General features: G+C 43.2%; 1 protein-coding gene and 2 pseudogenes across 1 annotated transcript in view; 2 read left to right on the top strand and 1 right to left on the bottom strand.

Annotated features, from left to right (window-relative positions):
* OSTF1 (osteoclast stimulating factor 1) overlaps positions 1–12249 on the top strand; it is a 108293-nt gene extending 96044 nt beyond the window's left edge. The window contains exons 9-11 of the mRNA XM_075559543.1: positions 3889–3967; positions 6976–7074; positions 11653–12249. Of these exons, the coding sequence (XP_075415658.1) occupies positions 3889–3967; positions 6976–7074; positions 11653–11711 (237 nt within the window). The 3' untranslated portion in view covers positions 11712–12249. The remainder of the gene's footprint in view (positions 1–3888; positions 3968–6975; positions 7075–11652) is intronic.
* Positions 12250–13374: 1125 nt separating this feature from the next.
* LOC142458547 (folate receptor alpha pseudogene) lies at positions 13375–14514 on the top strand (annotated as a pseudogene).
* A 1351-nt stretch (positions 14515–15865) lies between these two features.
* Positions 15866–18744, bottom strand: LOC142458546 (CDKN2A-interacting protein pseudogene; annotated as a pseudogene).
* Between the last annotated feature and the right edge of the window lie 1770 nt (positions 18745–20514).

Here is a 20514-nt window from a genome sequence, read left to right as displayed (position 1 = left end):
TTCATTTAGCTGGCGACTTCTTCACTGTGTCTTGTTCTGGTAGGCCAATAATTCGGATGTTGTTCCTCTTCATAGCATCTGCCATTGATCTCAGGTTTTCTTCTGCCTCTTTTATTATCTTGTTTGATTTTCTTTCTTTGTTTGCTGAGGTCTGCCTGATTGTCTTTGAGATGACTGATATGGTTCTCAGCCTCCTGTAGTCTGTTCATGAGTTCTGTGATCTTGTGTGCACTTTCTGCTACTTCATCCGTTAGTCCTTGTATTTCCTTTTGGTGCATGGGCTTCATCCCCTCCTTTGTGGACTTCATCTCCTCTATTGTTGCCTCCTTAGTCTGTGTAGCTTCCCTCATCTCCTGTATCACTCCAAGCAGCCTTCTGAAAATGTCTCTTTGTGGCAGATCAATGTCAGATTCTTCTATAAGAGTTGTTAACCATGCTGTGGTGGTTTCTCTTTCTTGTTTTCTTGTTGGGCGTGATGTGACGTGCTGTTGTTTATGTGGTGATTTCGAAGAGCTGGGCACAATATTTCTGGAAGACCAAGAGGCCCGGTGTTCTCTCTCTGTGTGACTGGCAACAGTGTTTTAAAGGGCTGCCTGTGGTCTACTAAGGAAATGGGTCTGACTGCTATGTAGGCAGGTGCTGCAGTGACTCAGTGGTCAACAGTGATGAAAGGTTCTGAGCACTGGTGAGGACAGCTGTAGGGAACTCACTTTGACTGGTGGATAGCTCCTAATATAGTGATAGGGCTGTAGGGGGCCAATAGGTGGTGGTGGCCCCATTGGGGTCTAAGGTGGTGTGGCTGGCATGAGCTGGGGAGCTCCGAGAACTGGGTCACTGGTCCCCTGGGTTCCGGAGCTGAGCTAGATTTGGGGAAGGATGCCCTCTGGACCAGGGATGTACTCACCACTTTTCCACACACTGCGTGGCCTGGGAAGGGATGGGGCAGTGATGATCCATGAGCTGGAGGAGACCTAGGCTGTGTCTATCCGTGGCCCCGGGGCTGGGAGAACACCAGGGGGCCTGCAGGGACCTGGCCTGAGAAGATACGCACCTCTGGCTGAAGTGGCATGTGCTGTGGGCTTGCAAGGATGGGCTGCCTGGGAGAGGATGGGGCTGCTAGAAGCTGCAGTGTTGGTGAAATGGTGGGTGGGAAGTGCTGACACCACTGTAAGGACAGGGAGAAACTGGGGCTGCAATGAGCTGAGGCACCCTGGAAGTGGCGGGTGCCATGCCTCGTAGACGTGACTGTTGGGGTGGGGGTGGGGGGTGAAGGTGACCCAGGTGCTGGTGCTGGGTCCCTCCAGCCACAGGTAATCATACTTCCTGTAGGTTAGGCCCTGGGTGGCTGCAGGAAGGATCAGACCCTGTAGGCAGAATAGCTGCCTAGCCCTGTTGAGAGAGGGAAATCGTGGGAGAAGGGCACAGATCCACCGGGTGGGAGCTGCGAGTGAACAGTTGCTCTGTAGTGATCAGGACATGGCTTTGGGGAGCTCAACATGACAGCCATTCAGTTCCTGGGGTGGAGACCAGGTGGGCAGGTGGCAATCGAGGCGCACAAAGGTTGCACAGCCAGCGTGAAATCCCTATTACATGGCCCCAGCTCGCCAGGGCTTTTACCAAAGCAGATGTGGGGCAAAGCCACTTCCTGGACAGGGAGGGCTCCCGGATCTTCGTGTGGACCTTTCTACTCACCAGAACACTCTCACTTGACCTCCTGGACAGCAGCTTCCCCAACACTCCCCATATGGCCACTTTCTTGGCCTCCAAAGAGCATCTTTATCTTCTATAAAGGACTCTCTGATTAGGTCAGGCCCACCCAGAATAATTTGTTTTTTGATAAATTCCAATTGAATTGATTATAAACCTATCCACGGGAATGATAGTCTATTATATTCACTGGTCCCGCCCACACAAGGAATTTTCCTGGATATACATACCAGGGAACAGGAATTTTTGGACCATCTTAGTAATCTTTCCAACATAAATGCTTTCTTATTAGTATTATGTTAGGGTTCTCTAGAGAAACAAAGGCAGAATACAGATAACACACCTTGCTTGCGGGACATGAAGAGGACTTGAAATACTTGTAGATAAGACTATAGCCTTCAGTATGGATTATAACTCAATCTTTTTTAAAAACCTAACTCCTCACACACTGGAAAAGAAAAAAATTCAAGTGGTCAAAATTTCATTTTACTAGGATCCACAACCAACATTCATCCAAGTGGCAGTCAATAAATCAAGCAGCATAAATAAATCAAGCAGCATATTGCATTGGGTTAATCTCCATATGATTTCTTTGAATTGTTAAAGAGCAGCGATGTCACTTGGAAGACTAAGGTCCACCTGGCTTTAGCCACCATGTTTTCAATCACTTCATAAGCATGTGAAAACTGGGCAACCCGTAAAGGAAGACCCGCGATGAAATAATGCCCTTCAACGATAGTGTTGGCAAGGAATATTGACTACCTGGGACCACCAGGAGAACAAACAAATCCGTCTTGGCGGAAGTACAGCTAGAATGCTCCCTGGACACGGGGATGATGAGACCTCATCGCACATACTTTGGACATACAGGTTATCAGGAGGGAATGTTCTCTGGAAAAGGACATCATAAAATCGAGGGTCAGTGAAAAAGGAGGAGGCCTTCAGTGAGTAGCTGCAGCAGGGGGCTTGAGCGTACGTAGCAACACTGTGAGGATGGCTCACGGTTCAGTGTTCATACCTGGGGCCACTTGGGTTAGAGCCGGCTCGTTGGCACTTGACCACCACAACCATGTACATCGGCTGCGTCCTCCAAATGTACTTCTTTAAGAGGTTAAGTGTGCCTGGAAGACCTCTGTGCTTGGCGGCACTTGGTGGCCACTGGGCTTCTCTGGTGGGTGAGGTGGTGAGGTCTTGACTTTTTTCAGGAAACAGCCAATGCCAGTGTATGCTACCTTTCCTCCTCTCTCGTGAGTTTGTTGAGGTGTCTAGAGAGGGTCCCCAGTTACCTGCCTAAGGCACACATATGTTGGTGTGCATCCATTGGGGCAGGAGGGCAAGGCAAGGAGATGTGAGATAGGTCATATTGTTTAGTTTGTAGGTTTTTACTTAATCCTCTCTCTGTTTTGTGGTTTGGTTTTCCTCATTGCCCCTTCTTGTACCTAGTGTTCATGATCTTGCAATCTCTCATGTTAATTTTTTTCTTTTAATGTATTTTTTTAAATCATTTTATTGGGGCTCATACAACTCTTATCACAATCCATGCATACATCAATTGAATAAAGCACCATTATACATTTGTTGCCCTCGTCATTCTCAAAATTCGCCTTCTGCTTGGGTTCTTGGAATCAGCTCATTTTCCGTTAATTTTTTTTGTTGTAAATAATTTTATTCGGGGCTCTTACAAGGTTAAATCCATACATCAATTGTATCAAGCGCAATTGTACATATGTTGCCATCATCATTTTCAAAACATTTTCTTTGTACTCAAGTTAATTTCTGAGTGAATCATTCTACCATATTTATTGGCTTGCTTATAAAATAAGGGGAGAGGAAGACGATCCGGGGTGCTGCTTACTTATGAACACTTTAAATCAGCACCCTGTTCCCACCCTCAGCTTTTACAGGAATCTTCAATTCTGGAATCTTGCTAGGTATCTGAGCACAGATCTTTGCTTCTCCTGGTGTCCTCTCAACAGCCATCTGATTTCAGCCTATGTCGTTTCTGCGGCGTCCGTTTTTTCCATTTTCCAAAAGTGACTCTGGGCACTTGACTCTCCTTGGGATTTCATATGGTTTTATAAATGTGCTCGTATGTTAGTTCTAACTGGAAGAAGCCTAAATTGATGTGTTGTTTTTCAACCCACTCCCTTCAGATGTTACTTCCTCTGTTTATTATCACAGAACAAGCTGGGGGACACTGCTTTGCACGCTGCTGCCTGGAAGGGATATGCAGACATTGTCCAGTTGCTTCTGACGAAAGGTAAGTGTGTGCTGAGCCTCTCTGGCCTTTGCTTAACCTAAAAGTCTACATCCGATTATAACATTGCAGAGAGTGGGAGGAATAACAAATTCCTTATCTTTAAACTGGAATTTTAACCTCCAGTCTGTCAGTGTAATGGTTGTTTACTGAGTAAGATGAAATGCTTGGGGTTGATTTGTATACGTTTTTAGTTATAAATTAAAAATAGGTAAGCTTTAAAATTATATATTTAGCATTAGTAAAGAGTTACTGTATATTTCTGCACAATTAAATGTCTTCAGAAGGAAATAGTGTGTGCCTGTGTGCGATATCTCCTCTCTAAAAAAGTAATTTGGGTAAAATTGCTAGGATAAGTCTCAATAGATATTAGGGAATGGTGCAGCTCCAGTGTCCTGCTTTGAGTTCAGTAGGTATATCAGGAATGAATGAGAATACCCAATATCTCTATTTTTACACCAAGTCATTGGGAAAGTGAGATTGTGGATCATCCATCCATCCATCCATTTTCCCTACAAGTATTAATTAGCCCTTACTTTGGGCCCGATGTATTGTAGAAATTATCTGACCTTTTATCATAAGGTGGTCCAGAAGTCTATTAAGAAAGGAAATTTGGGTGCCAAGACATACTTTATAAGGCTGGATGGCAGGGAGCCTCTGAACAATATCATGGGACATAAGAAATACTCTTTTGTGCCCCCTCCTTACAAAAGAGAATGCCTAGAATTGCACTGATAAGGCATCTACTAGGACGTAAGCTCACCTGAATCTAGATGTTCAAAAATTTAGTAGTAAAAACCTAAAGTGTCACAATACATTTCAATTACATGTTGAAGTGATAACATGTTATATATTTGAAGCTAAATGAAAAATGTCATTAAAATGCATTGTTTGAAACTGTAGGTATTGCTGGGTAATGCTGGCTAGAGGGATGGAGGAAATGATGATTTTCCTTCTTTAGCATCACTGTGTCTGCACCTTTCCTGCTCTGTCAGAAATCATATACATATGCTCTAAAAGAATTATTTCATGTAAGATACTAGCAGTCACAAATGGTTTAACCCTCAGACATCCATGACCTGAAACACAGTCGAGAGCAGGAAGTTTTATGTACAACCACGGCTGGGGATAGGCTGGAACCTGCCCAGGAGAAATATAACTGTAATATAAGATTGTCATAGTTTGTATGTACTGGTTACAACAGTACGTGTAATGAACTAGTTACAGGCTAGTTGCCAGAGTGCATTTCCTATGCTACTGTATACGATGCTATTTTATACCCCATTTTACCCTTCATTTGATATTTTTGTACTTTAAGGTTGGAGCATTTTACGTTTTGCTTATGAAGTAGGGGTGGTTAGAAGGAAAACAGCACTCTTTAGACTGTGACAAATAGCCTGAGGGTGAAGTAAGTTATATGCTGGCCTGCTAACCACAAGACCAGCAACTTGAATTTATCAGCTGTTCTGTGGGAAAGACAAGGCTTTCTCCTATAAACGTTTATGCTCCAGATACCTAAAAGGGGTCATTCTACTCTGCGTGGGCTTGAGGGTTTGTGTGTGTGTGTGTGGGCAGGGGGTGTTGTTTGTTTTTTTTTCAGTTTTATATACTGTTAGAAAGTGTTGATTGATGAAGCCTGTTTTGAAAGCAATCTGAGAATAACTAGCAGAATTAAAACTAGAATTCTTACATTCACCATAATTTCTAGGAAACTGTCTGTTAGGAATGAAGTTAATGGTTACACATTGGGCTGCTAACCACAAGGTCAGCTGTTTGAAACCAGCAGCTGCTCCTCAGGAGAAAGAGGAGGCCTTCTACCCCTTTAAAGAGTTAGATCAGTGGTTCTCAACCTTCCTAAAGCTGCGACCCTTTTAATAGTTCCTCATGGTGTATGGACCGCCCCCCCCCCCCCTCCCAACCATAAGATTACTTTCATTGCTACTTCATCACTGTAATTTTGCTACTGTTATGAACTGGGCAACCCCTGTGAAAGGGTCGTTCGACCCCCAAAGGGGTTGTGACCCACAAGTTGAGAACCACTGAGTTATAGTGTCAGAAACCTACAAGGAAGTTCTACACAGTCCTATAATGCCGCTAGGAGTTAGGATTGACTCCATGGACAGTGAGGTTTTTGAGATCCTTTGGGAATGTAAGTGAACATGAGGTGGGGATGGGTGGGAACTGATCACAAGTTAGGATCTATAACATCCACTACCCCACCCCCCAGAGGGATGAATAATAGAAATGTGGGTGGAGGGAGACAATGGACAGTGTAATACATGAAATAACAATAATAATATATAATTGATCAAGGATTTAGGAAGGAAGGTGAAAGGAGGAGCTGATACCAAGGGCTCAAGTAGAAAGAAAATGTTTTGGAAATGTTGATGGCAACATATGTACAAGTGTGATTAATATGATTGAATGATAGATCGTTAGAAGATCTGTAAGAGCTCCCCAATAAAATGATTAATAATAATAAAGAGCTGTAAATGAGCAAAAATGCTGTTGAAGACTATTCCTTGGAGTTTTGTTTGCTTTTGAATATTATTGAGATTCTGCTAATTGGCACTAGAGTTTGCTCATAGAGTCAAAGTCTTTCCAACTCAGTTCCTATGGTCTTTTCTCAAGGCCGTGTTAGCAGAAGGAAGGGTCACATGGCATTGATTGGGGGAACATTCATGCTGAGGCACCTGTCACCACTGGGTATAATTCACTTGGCATTTCCCGAGGGGACTGGTGAACTTCTCACCGAAGGGCTCACAGCAATCCGAGACGCCTACCGGACCGGGCCTCTCCAGGGCGATGACGTGCTTCAAATGGGCATCATCATCACACTTACGGCGACCAGCTGTCTGATTAAAAGTGACAGATCTGCCCTAGCATAGACCGCTCTTTTACTCTTTTGAGAAATTTCATTTCTGGACCATCATTTTTTCCATGTTGCCAAAAGCCATTCTTTTTGGTGGAAAGATTGATCGACCGACTTTCCTCTCCTTGTTTTGGTGAAGGTGCTAGGACAGACTTAAGGAACAACGAGAAGAAGCTGGCCCTGGACATGGCGACGAACGCTGCCTGTGCCTCCCTCCTGAAGAAGAAACAAGGAACAGGTATTTGGACTCACCGGAATTCTCCTTTCTTTTGGTGCCTTTGTGAACATTTATCAAGGTAGTTTGGGGGAAATTCTGGATCAGGTAGGTCTCAAGTTTGATTTTTATATCCCTGATCTAAACCAAAACCTCCAAAAGAGAAGCAACTTGGGGACATGGATCGAAGCTAATATTTGTGTGTTCCTTCTGTTCCTCACAATCAAGTGCCAATCACCACGATTTCCATTACAGCCCTTGTGAGAGAACCATGGCATCCAATCGTTTGTTTCAGATTCATATTGGAAGAGGTTCTGTGTTTTTAAATGAAGCATTCAACAGCACCATGACTGCATTTTATTTTTATTGAAATGAGGGTATCAATAAACTCATCAAAATGATTCTAAACGTTACTAACAATTTGGAGTTTATTCATAGTACCATGATTTAAAATATATATATATATAAAGTTTAGATGCTTTGTGTGTGTGTGTGCATGTGTGGCAAAAATACGCATGAAACATTTGCCAGCTCACTGTTTGCATGCATAATTTCAGTGAATTGATTACATTCATCATGCTGTGTAGCCATTATCACTAGCTCATACTTTTCCCATAAATTTTCCTCATAAATTATCCCATTTAGGTGTACATTCTAAATGACAAAAAAACATCTATTGATACAGAAGAATAAATTTGAAAAAGTAGACAATGTATACAATTGTTTTGAAAGAAAAACTTAAATACGTAGACCATTCATGATTATAGTTCAGCGTCTGGCTATTGACTTGATCTTCAGGTCTAAGCTAGAAATTTCTTCAATATATCGCCTATTGAATATGACCCCAATTCATTCCAATTTGGTGATCCCTGAAGGAAATTCAGGAGACGGTGCCTTGAACTTTGTTTTTTTTTGTTCCTTTGACATACCTGTCCATTACCCCCTTCTCATTCATGACTCGCTTCCCTGCCCATGACAAGCCTATGAGGGTAGAAAAGAGAACCGTAGAAGAAGGTTTGGTGTTAGGGGACATTCAATTCCCCCTTTTCCCCGTTCATTAAAGGTGACTCTATTATCTTGTGTTTGTCACTTTCTACTCTCATAAAGAATTAGTCTTGGAAGCCTACAGGGGCAGGCCTACCCTGTCCTATAGGGTCCCCTTGAGTCATACTAGACCCGATGGCAAGTTGTTGTTTGTTTTTGTTGTTGTTGTTACTGTATTACTAATATGACTTATAACAACCAATTTGTAGGAGAAAAGTACCGTAGGCACAATGAGGATTAATTTTGTGCAGGTCTTGTGCATCATTACCCATCATTCCAAACTTTATAAAACAACTGTCCACTCAGGCTAAGTGCATTTACTTCCATTTTAACTGGAGGGTATTATACTTTCAGAGTTCTCAAAATCATATAATGGGATCCTGATTACTTCTCTGATATTATCATTTTAATTAAGCCCCCATTTATATTGGAACCCCTAGAAAACTTAATTCTCCCTCAAGTTTGTCTTCCCACTGTTGCATCAGACTAAGTAATGTTAGTGCTGCTCACAGTGCATCCCTAGTCGAAGTAACAAAATAAAGCCAGTGCACTGGTTACCTGCTTTAGTTATTGAAAAACAATGAGAGATCTTTCTCTCTGGTGAAGAGTCCGAGAATTCTCTACCTTAACTCTCTTCAACTTCCTGTCACAGTTCTCAGAACCTACTGTCCCCTTTGAAATTGATCCCAAATATATCTCCTGCCCCCACCTCCCCCAATAACTTTTTTCCCCTTCAACTTCAGTTTAGATAAAGCAGTAATCAATATGGGATCCCTTCATTGTTTTGGCCATGAATGTTAAAAGATAGAACCCACCTTTCTTAAAAGGGGTTACTCACATAGGTTCTCCAGAGGGAATATCTTTCCGTTAAGCTGCTGCTCCTCATGGACTTTTTGACTAGACCCCATGTTTGTAGTCATGTGGGAGAGAGACTTTTACACGACTTCTGCCTTCTTTGCTTCGCTGCCTTGGTAAGGCCAGGAAGGAGGAGTGCGGCCCAACTTCCTCTCGGGGCCTCTGGTTTCCTGTAGCGGTATGGTGTCCTTTGCGGTGAAGTTTTTCCATGTCACGTCTATGGACTGTGGGCTTGGTCACGATTGCAAGGCAAATGCCAAAGCTCCGCCGACCCCAGAGAGCTGTCCTTGCTCCCAGAAGTCTACGCGTGAACAGAGGAGCTGTGTGAGGCAGGCAGTAAACCTCTCTCTCGCTTCTCCCCACCTTTCTCCAGTCCTTGTAGAACCAACTGTCTTTCCTCTATTCATACCACCTGCCCACACTTGTATTCATTAGAAAACCACTTCATTAAATCAGATGGTTGTAGGGCCCTGGAGGCATAGTAGTTACGTGACGAGCTGCCGACTGCAAGGTCCGCAATTTAAAACCACCAGCTGCTTCAAGGGAGAAAGATTTTTTTTTAATCATTCTATTGGGGGCTCGTACAACTCTTATCACAATCCATACATCCATCCATGTGTCAAGCACATTTGTACATTTGTTGCCTTCATTCTCATAACATTTGCTTTATACCTGAGCTGTTGGTATCAGCTCCTCATTCCCACCCACCCCCACTTCTGTCATGAACCCTTGATAATTTATAAATTATTATTATTTTGTCATGTCTTACACCATCTGACATCTCACTTCACTCACTTTTCTGTTGTCCATCTCCCAGGGAGGAGGTTATGTGTAGATGCTTGTAATCAGTTCCCCTTTTCTACCCCACCTTACCTCCACCCTCCCGGTATCGCCACTCTCACCATTGGTCCTGAAGGGATCATCCGCCCTGGATTCCCTGTGTTTCCAGTTGCTATCTGTACCAGTGTACATCCTCTGGTCTAGCCAGATTTATAAGGTAGTATTGGGATCATGATGGAGAGGGGTGGGTGGGTAGGGCATTTAAGATCTAGAAGAAAGTTGTATGTTTCATCCTCAGTCTTCTGTAAGGGGATGTGAAGTTGCTGCCAGATGGGCTTTGGATCCCCACTCCGTACTCCCCCTCACTTGATATGATTTTTTGTTCTTTGATCAGACTCTCTACTCCTGTGAAGAGTTATCGTCTTGAAAAATCCCATGGGCAGTTCTACCTGGTCCTATAGGGTTATTATGAGTCAGCATCAAGAGTTCAGTTACTCTGCTAGCTGTGGCCCCCAGCTGAGCTGACGCATACAGTGGGCCATGTGGGACCTGACCATGTGGGAACCTTCCAGAGAAACTGCCTCTGAGTAGTCCAGGGGCTGAAGGAATGAGAAGAATTTTATTTGCTCAACTCACTTCTAATTTCTTGGTTTTCATTCAAAAATTGCACTATGGCCAGCTGTGTGTCCCTTTGAACAAGAGCAATAAAATTAAAATAAATAGCAGAAGTAACCAGCAAAAGAAAAAGGATATTTCAGATAAGCATACCCACAGGGTTGTGATGGAGTTTAGAAAGACAGAACACTTTGTAATTTTTATTTCCAATTTTTGCTTGAAAAACTACTTTTTCTCACCAAATCACCGCCAGTCGTGAAGCTTGCCTCTGTTCAAAGTTCCATTCACTTACTCTTCTTTCTTCCTTTCTTCTGTGTAAAACCGATTAATTTCAATTTCGCATTTTTTGCCTTTTTAAAACTATCATTTTTTAAACTTCTATCATTACAAACTCTTAGACGAGAGGAAAAAGAAAACTAATATTATCAACATACATAAAGTTTAACATGAGTTACTTCACCAGAGAGAGACGAGGGTATGTGTTTCCATTAAGATGTATAGTTTGGGGAACCCTTTGGAGTCATTTTACGCTGTCTTATAAGGTTACTATGAGTCAGAATTCACTTGATGACATTGAGTTTGTTTTTAGCTTTAAAACGTGCCTGAATTTGCATTCCCACTCCCTCTCACAATTATACCGGGAACATTTTTTTTCCTATGGGAATTTGGCCAGATAATTGAATTAGTATACAGTTCAGGAGAAAGTTGTCTCCCTTTTGAGTCTTGTTTAAAGTTGATTTTAACATTTAGTAGGGTTCAGTTATTTCCATTTTATTTTTTTATCCTTTTCATTTCAGTGTCTTGCTTTCATTTCGCTTAGCAGTGTTTTCTAAAGTAACGTTGAAGCGTCTTTGTCTTCACTCTCTTTCTTTTCCTTTCCCCCTTATCAGTTATCTTTCTGCCCAGTGACCTTGTCTTCAGGTAAGACAGTCCGTGGACCGAGGATGCCACGAGTGTCCTTGTCACAGGTAGAGAGGCGGGTGCAAGCACAGTGTGCCCAGCAAGTAGTGCCGCACATGGGCAACTGTGGTGCGTGTGGTCACCTCCAGTGTGGGTGCCCCGGAGATAGTCATGGTACCCTAGCACCATGCTCTTTGCTTTTCTGGGCTCTGAGAAACAGTGTTAGCTACGATGGCACCAGATTCTGGGCAGGCCAAAGTAGGAGAAGATCCTTGAGCATGCACAATCCCTGGGCCAGAGGGAAGAGTCAATGTGTGTGAATTGTCGTGTTCTAAAAGTGGTGGTGGGGGAAATAGGCAAACAGATTTCATAATTTCCCTCTTTGTCCTTTCCCTCTGTCCCTTTTAGATGCAGTTCGGACATTAAGCAATGCTGAGGACTATCTGGACGACGAAGACTCTGATTAATTCCCTCCCACAGCTTTCAGATTGAAAACTTACGTTGCTTTTGCCATTCCGAAAGTCTTGTCTTTGCCAGAAGAGTGTTGGTAACTGTTAAAAAAAAAATAAGCCTATATGCACGTGGCAGTGTTGCACTGTTGGATAGAACATGTGTGCAGCTCTCGCCTTCAGTTTCTCCACCAGGGGCTGGATTCGTTGCTGTATGAAGTACATTTATGTTCACCAGAGTAGATGAGAAGAGATTATTTCTATTTATCACGTAGAGGAATTTTCAGAATTTTTTTCTTTAAAAAGAAGTCAGGATTTTTTTTTTTGTTTTGTTTTAAGTTCTTTACCTCAAGAACTGAGATACTTTGAATGGGTTTTTCCAGGGGTGGGGGTAGGACTGCAGAATGCTTGGAATAATAATAAACCAAAATTCTTAAAAGAAAATCGTCAACTATTCTGACGAAAATAAACATTTTAAGAGATTTTATTCTGTTTGTCTGTTATTGTGTGATCAGTAATTGCTGGTTAATAAATAAACCTATCATGTTTAAATTTAGGTAAAGACTGATTTTTTTGTTATTTAAATATGTCACACAGAAGAATGAAGAATAGCCAAGTTTTGTTCCAGTTTCTGCTTTGATAACAGTCAAACTAGTAGTCATTGGGAAAATACATTTCTAAGAAAATATATAACTTTAATAATTATTATAAGACTTTCAGACTTACCTTCAAGGTTTATTTAGTACAAAGAAACGGCTAACCCATTAAAGTTAGCAAAGTTAAGAGATTGATTTCCTTGTCATTGAAAAGGCCAGAGATTTCCACATGAAGTAATTAGGAGCCTTGAGTATTTGTTACATTCAGTTTTTCATTCTTGATAACATTTGTGTTCTCAAAGCATGGGTCTAGCTCATGATGATTAGGATTCTTTTGCGAAAACATCAACTAGCATTGCAGGAAGCTCTCCTGAGTATCAACATGATATTTGAGTTGAGGTTTTAATTTTGTATCTCTTTAGTGATAATATTGGTGTGTGCAGTTGGGTTGATTACAGAAACAAATACGAAGATACTCATGTATATATAAGAAAGAGCTTTAAATCAAGAATACATTCCAGGCCAGTCCAACTCAAGTCCATAAGTTCGACACTAGTCCATCAGTCCCTCTTCAGACTCTTACCGCCCCATGCAATGATACAGAATGTAGGAATATCATGGGTTGGTCGGTACAACTTGGTGTGGATCCAATGGTGGTCGTAACATCTCCAGGAGTCTGGTAGCAATCAGGGTCAGCCAGCAGGAAGGTGAAGGCACAGAGAGAAGCAGGACCCTGCTAGGAAGAGGGCCACACCAACAAGGAGGCTCCATCAGGCTGTGCCCTGACTGACAGGTGAAATACCAGCCCTACACTTTCATATCCTGTTTCCCCGAAGTAAGACATCCCCCCAAATAAGACCTACTTACAGTTTTGCCTCTCGCTGAAATATAAGGCATCCCCAAAAATAAGACCTCCCTGAATATAAGGACTCCCTGATAATAAGCCCCCCCAAAGCTACCAGGACTCCACTGTAGTGTCGGCAGCACAGCGCAGCTCACTGTTGGCCGCAGTGCAGCTGAAGCAGACAGGAAGTGCGAGTACATGTACCATAAATTATGAGTCAATGTACCATAGGTTGTTGAACATGGAAATAATGGTAGTAACAAGAAATTCTTGATACTGTAGGATTCACAGTTTGTCTGGTTTGCTGGTTTGTGATGACAACTACTGTACCGTATACAGGTAATACGTTTCCTTTATTTTCAACAATAAGATATCCCCTGAAAATAAGACCTAGCGCATCTTTGGGAGCAAATATTAATATAAGACACTGTCTTATCTTCAGGGAAATGGTATCTTCAAGTTAGCATGAAATGATGTAACTACCACAGTTGGCAATAGTATGTCTTGGAATTTGTCTAAATTCTAGATAGTACTTCTAGAAGTATGTTTTGCAAGAAGACTTAGATACTATTAAACATAAACACCCTGTACACACTGCTCCCCCACCCCACCCCCATATATTGGGGAAGAGAAGGAAATGTTTGGAGGAAAAAGTGAGCCAGCTCAGGAAATGAATACCGTATATATTCAAGTATAAGCCAACTCGAATATCAGCCGAGACACCTAATTTTACCCCAAAAACTGCACTAAAAAATGTGCTGACAAGGAAGAGCCTAGCCCTGGGGACAAGTTGCATGACCTGTACTCCCTGGAAGAAGAATGCCAACTGCTTGGCGAACAGCAGCCAGGAGCTGCACAAGAAGGCCTCCCTCTACAGATTCAACTGGAACCGCTGCGTGAGATGGAGCCCAGTGCAAGCCCACTTCAACCAAGACAGCTGTCTCTTCCAGTGCTCCCCCAGCGTGGGGCCCTGGATCCAGCAGGTGGACCGGAGATGGCACCAAGAGCTTTTCCTGGAAGTGCCCTGGTGCAGAGAGGACTGGCAGAGCTGGTGGCAGGACTGTTGCACCTCTCACACCTGCAAGACTAACTGGACCTCAGGCATTAATGAGTGCCCGGTCAAGGCTGCCTGCCACACATCTGAATTCTACTTTCTCACATCTGCCGCCTGGTGTGAGGGCATTTGGGATCACTCATACAAGGTCAGCAACTACAGCCCCGGCAGTGGCCGCTGTATCCAGATGTGGTGTGACCCGGCTCAGGGCAACCCCATTGAGGAGGTAGTGCGGTTCTAGGCTGAGGCCATGAGTCGGGCTGAGCCCATGGCCATGGGCCCCTCCTGTTCAGCCTGGTCCTGATGCTGCTCTGGCCCCCTGGCTGAGTGGCTTCCATTGCTGACACCTGGGCAGCACAGCCTGGACTGCATCCTTGCCCTGGACCCAACTGTGTCTGTGGGCTCGGCTCTCTCAGATGATGGCCCTCACCTCACAGTCACTCTGCCTGTGCCCTGATCATTGGTTTGTACCCCAGCGTGAGACCCCTGGGCTTTCTCAGACAGCTTACTCCAACAGAGCCCTGTGCTGCATGCAGCGTGTCCATCTGGGCAATAGCCAACTGCATTTATGCCCCTGGTCCCAACCCCTGCAAAGCCTATTATGTTACCCTTCATGACCCAATAAGTTTCTCCTTTACATTAAAATAAAGTGCTGAAAAATTCACCTTATACATGAGTATGTGTGGTAACTGCTTCCCTAAGTTTGTCCTATCTGTGATTGCTCAGTTTTTCTCTCTGCAAGTGCCCTGAGAAAGGATACGTTCTGTACCAGAAGTGACTCAACAAAGTTGAACACAAAATCTGGAACTAAGACAAGGTGGCATTTTATTTTTAAAACAAATATGGATTTGAACTAAATGTTTCTATTGCGTATTATGCGTGGAATAGGAGTATGAAATGCTTGTTAAAGTATGAACTCTTCCTATAATAGAATCTTTTCTTTGAAAAGGTAAAATAGCTTGAAGCATTTAATATCTAAACAAGTCAGTCTGTTAATAGTCACAAAATATGCTTCCTATGGAAACCCACATTTGTGTCTGTAAGAAAACAGTGTAAATTGAATCTTACTTCAAAACAAAGAATCTGCAGCAGTCACAATCATGGTGAATTTTAAACAATTTCAAAATAATATTAAGTACTTTATACTGTTACATATCTAAAAATTGCTCACAACTTCTCATAAAAATAGTCTGAAGTAACTATTGTTTTCTTTTATGCTTTAACAGACACGTTCAACATTATGGGCTAACAATCTAAAAACCCTAAGTGTCCTAGCTTTTTCATGTACAAATACTGTGGTCCCCTTTTCTTTGATGTGGAGGCTTATTCAAACTTAAAAAAAAAAGCATGGTAGACAACGTAATATATTTTCACCAAATTTAAAGTACTAAAAAACCTTTAACTACAGAACTACATATCGTACCTAATGTATCATTAAAAATAGAAGACAGTATTTTCTTCAACAAATAAAACAGCATACTAGTATGCTGTTAATGCATACCTTCCTATATTATTTACAACTTCTACATTATGAAGATAACTAGAATATAAATTTTCTGCAAAACTGGAAAAATGAATACAAAATTTGTGAAAGCCTGTGTTTTTATATTGTACAAAAAAAGACCAGTTTTTCTGTTCCAATACTAGGTATATTTTATGAAGTGACCTTTCAGACACATTAGCATAATTCTTGAGGATGTTTCGATGCTGGTGGTAAGTTTAAAGGCCTTGATTCTTCATCAAGGAGGATGAGATCTTCTATTTCTATGCCTCTGTATTTTCTCTAACATATTTTTACCACTACTTTTTTTTTTTTTGAGAAATAACTTTAATGCTTCTCTGGAAGCAACTGCTTTAGCATTTTCTTCACTTTTTCCACAACCAATGCCCAGATAAGCAGACTTGCATCTTAATTCACAAACAATATTTTCTTGAGAGCTCTTATTTTTTTTTTAACAATTTATTGGGGCTGATACAATTCTTTTCACAGTTCATACATATACATACATCAATTGTATAAAGCACATCTGTACAGTCTTTGCCCTAATCATTTTTTTCTCTTTTCTTCTTTTACATTTTATTAGGGACTCCAACAACTCTTACCACAATCCATACATATACATACATCAATTGTATAAAGCACATCCATACATTCCCTGCCCCAATCATTCTCAAGGCATTTGCTCTCCACTTAAGCCCCTTGCATCAGGTCCTCTTTTTTTCCCCCCCTCCCTCCCCTTTCCCCCCTCCCTCATATGCCCTTGGTAATTTATACCTCGTTATTTTGTCATATCTTGCCCTATTCGGGGTCTCCCTTCCCCCCTTCTCTGCTGTCCCTCTCCCAGGGAAGAGGTCACATGTGGCTCCTTGTAATCAATTCCCCCTTTCCAACCCACTCACCCTCCACTCTCCCAGCATCGTCCCTCACGCCCTTGGTCCTGAAGGTATCATCCACCCTGGATTCCCTGTACCTCCAACCCTCATATGTACCAGTGTACAGCCTCTGTCCTATCCAGCCCTGCAAGGTAGAATTCGGATCATGGTAGTTGGGGGGAGGAAGCATCCAGGATCTGGGGGAAAGCTGTGTTCTTCATCGATACTACCTCACACCCTAATTAACCCATCTCCTCTCCTAAACCCCTCTATGAGGGGATCTCCATTGGCCGACACTTGGGCCTTGGGTCTCCACTCTGCACTTCCCCCTTCATTTAATATATATATACACATATATACATATACACATATATACACATACATATACACACTTATATCCTTTTTTTTTTTTTGCATGATGCCTTATATCTGGTCCCTTGGGCACCTCGTGATCGCACTGGCCGGTGTGCTTCTTCCATGTGGGCTTATTTGTTTCTGAGCGAGATGGCCGCTTGTTCACCTTCAAGCCTTTAAGACCCCAGACACTATCTCTTTTGATAGCCGGGCACCATCAGCTTTTTTCACCACATTTGCTTGTGCACCCATTTGTCTTCAGCGATCCTATCATGGAGGTATGCAGTCAATGATATGATTTTTTGTTCTTTGATGCCTGGTAACTGATCCCTTTGGGACCACTCGATCACACAGGCTGGTGTGTTCTTCCATGTGGACACACATGGGAGAGCTCTTATTTTGAGGCAGATCTGCCAGTTCTCTTAGTGGGACAAAAAAAACATCCAGTGTTGCTTTAAGAGCCTCAATAGCTGCATTTAGGAGCTCTCCATGATTCACATTGAGACTAAAGCCACCGAAAGCTACCAACTTCCAATAGTCTTATTCAGTCTATTGAAAAAGGCTGCCTCTGCTTCACATCTTCATTGGTTAACTTGCAACAAGTGAATGGCATGGGACTCTCACTTAGCTGTGAAGTACTTTTAGAAGGCACCTGTGAAGTGCTTGTCTCAGGACTACTCTTGGGAGACTAGCTGGGACACACTCGCCAGGGAAGTACTTTTGGACACCAGCGATCCACTGGTCTGGGGGCTGCTCTTGGAAGTTAACAGCGAAGCAGCTACGTGGGAAGTGCGTTGGGAAGTCAGCAGTGATGTATGTGTTGAGGAGTTACCCTTGGGCGTTAGCAAGGATGTGCCCGATGAAGAACTGTTTTTAGAAACCGATGCAGCCGTTGCTTCTGAACTAGTGTCAGAAGCTAACCCACCTGAAGCAGTCTGCGCTAGGTTTAGAAGACGAGAGTGGCAATTCTACTTCAGAGCTTCCTGAGGAGCCCAACGTGGCAATTGAATCTCCGAACTACTTTGAGAAGCTGAAACTGCAGAACTTTCCAAAACGCTCGTTGTAGGTGAGCCACTTGGTTGTCCGGGATCAGTGGATTGATTATCCACACTTGATTTCAACAGAGGAAACAAATGGCGCGGAACCATGTTTATCTGATGTTTCTGATTCAGAACCTTTTCCAGCCCCTGCCGTCACCACCGTTACCTGGGAGGAAAAGCTGCTGCTCTGGCTGGAAGTAGCTCGATCCCCATCACGTGTAGTTATTCTCATTCAAGGAGATGCCGGAGCTCCGGGCTGAGTTCCCACCACTTTCTGATTGGGTAGAGGCCCGGGTACATGTTGCGCTGTTTTCCTGCTTAGGTGATGCTTGCTCTGCTTTGACAAAAGTTCTTGGATGCTCTTGCTGAACCCAGAGTTGCTTTTTCCTTCGATGCTTTGTTTTCTGGGTGGCTCTTGTACGCCTTCTTGGCAACCAGTCCGTTTCTTGTATGGATCGGAGCACCTGTCACTTTGATGCCTGCAGCCATACTAAGTATTTTCTCCATAACTTTTTGAGGGTACCTGTACCCGAGGAAGACATGGTTGGCTCAGGCCAGGGAGAAGGAGATGCGCGCCGCCAGCGGGGGCCAAGTCCCCAGCGAACCGTGGAGCCGGTGTTTGTCAGTGTCGCAGCTCAGCGCCTCCACCCAGGAAGCCACCTTTGGGTTCTGGCTCAAGTACTCTGACACCTCCTGCTCCATGTTGGGCCTGCAGGTTGCTGAGGGAGGCCGCAGGCAGACGCTGCACTGGGAGAGAGGCAGGGGACGTGGAGGTCGCCCTGTCACTGCGACCAGCATGGGAGCGCTGAGAACACCTTTCCAGAGGCCCAAACAACTGCGCTCTGAGCAGCTGCACCGCCCACTTCCCTATAATAGAATCTAAAGGAGCTCTGATGGTGGTGTGGTTACCAGTCGGACTGTAATATGCATGGTCAGCAGTTCAAAACCACCAGCAACTCCAGGTGAGAAAGACGGCTTTCTACTCCTGTAAACAGTTACAATCTCAGAAACCTACGAGCCAGCATTGTCTCCTGGCAGTGAGTTTAGAGTTTATAAAGATTCATCAAGAATTCATTCTCTCAAAGGAGCTTGGGCCCTAACAAAAAGCTTCTAGGACCATGCAGTTTATTGCTCTTATTTATTTGGGGCCTAGGATAATTCGAGTCAAGGGTAACTTAAGCCCTCTTAGTTGTTAACATGAACAGAAATCGTACTGTTTATGTGAGTGTAGATCATTGTAATGAAAGTATCACGAGCCGGATGGAGATCTGTTATGTAAGAGCTCGAGAATAAAATGAGAACCCTCTTGTCATTGCATGTAACTACTAACCCTGAATGTGAAACATCTGGCTGGCTCCAGTGTTTTGAGGTTGGGTAAAGAGGGCTACTCATTAAGTTGTGGTTAAAGCTTCCTGGGAAATTTCAAGCTTGCTTACTCAGCTTTTTGTTGTTGTTGCTTACTCAGCATTTCCTGGTGCCAAATGAGCTGAGCTTTCTCAGAGACTAATGCTGAACTCAGCAACAACAGTTGGTTCTAGGAACTCACCCCTGATCTCACTCTGCTGCACCGGTGAGTTTACAAAGGGAAAGGAGAGCTTCATATCGTTCTGGAAGTGACCAGAGCTTTACTGTACCCTGAGCTTTATTCACTATCACGATGCCCTGAGCTCTCCAGCCTTTGCTTCCTTTAGTTAGGAAACGCATCCCTGCTACTCGAGAAAGGGAAAATTGCCTGGTCGCTTCAGGCAAAGGCACTTCTGCCTTGGTTCCCCATTCTTGTTGCCTCTGGACTGAGTATTGCTCATTGTTGTCCCTGGCCTGTGTTGCGCATTATAGCTGTCAGCTTCTGTCTTTCTTCCGTGAGCTCGCCCTGCTCCTCTTGATGTACCAGATTAGCTGTGTTATTACCCAAAAGGAAGTGCTGAGCAAAGGCGTGGCAGGCATATATATATATAAATATATATTGTTTTTTTAATCTTAAAAAACCAACACAATGCTGGAGGTGCAGTCACAGGTGATTTTAGATGGCGGAAATGTGATTTCTTCATATAAGCTCTTTCATACGTTTCTTAAGTGTGTAGAATTCCCGATGTACTTGATCTAACTTCTTCTGAGCGCCATCCCTCAGGGTAACAAAGGAGCATTTCTTTTCTGATAGGCTGCAGAACCCGGCATTTCCATCCGGGCATCAGCATTTCCCTGTGGATGTGGACTTGGGCGTGGCGCTCTTGATTTTCATTCAGAGACACGTTTCTCAAGGTAATCCACAGAGCGGCCGTGTGGTATGCATACATAATTGCTTGATTACTGAAAGTTGCGGCGTTGGCAGAAAAAGCTCACTGTTGTAATATTTTGCAATCTTTTTTTTTTGTTGCAATCTCTTCTTTAGCTGAAAACATAGTCCTCTGGTAGACAGTTAAGGGAAGGAAAGTGTTGCAGGCCACAAATGTATGGTTTCCATCCTCTTATTTCTTAATAACAAACTTTTACATCTGCCCCTCCTTTCAAATGACATAAAATTAAATAAAACTACCATTTATTATGTGCCTACTCTGCTAGT

Source organism: Tenrec ecaudatus, chromosome 10 (assembly GCF_050624435.1).
Source record: "Tenrec ecaudatus isolate mTenEca1 chromosome 10, mTenEca1.hap1, whole genome shotgun sequence".
Classification (NCBI taxonomy): Eukaryota; Metazoa; Chordata; class Mammalia; order Afrosoricida; family Tenrecidae; genus Tenrec; species Tenrec ecaudatus.
Note: the sequence above shows the minus strand (reverse complement) of the source record. Positions and strands in the feature narration are given on the sequence as shown.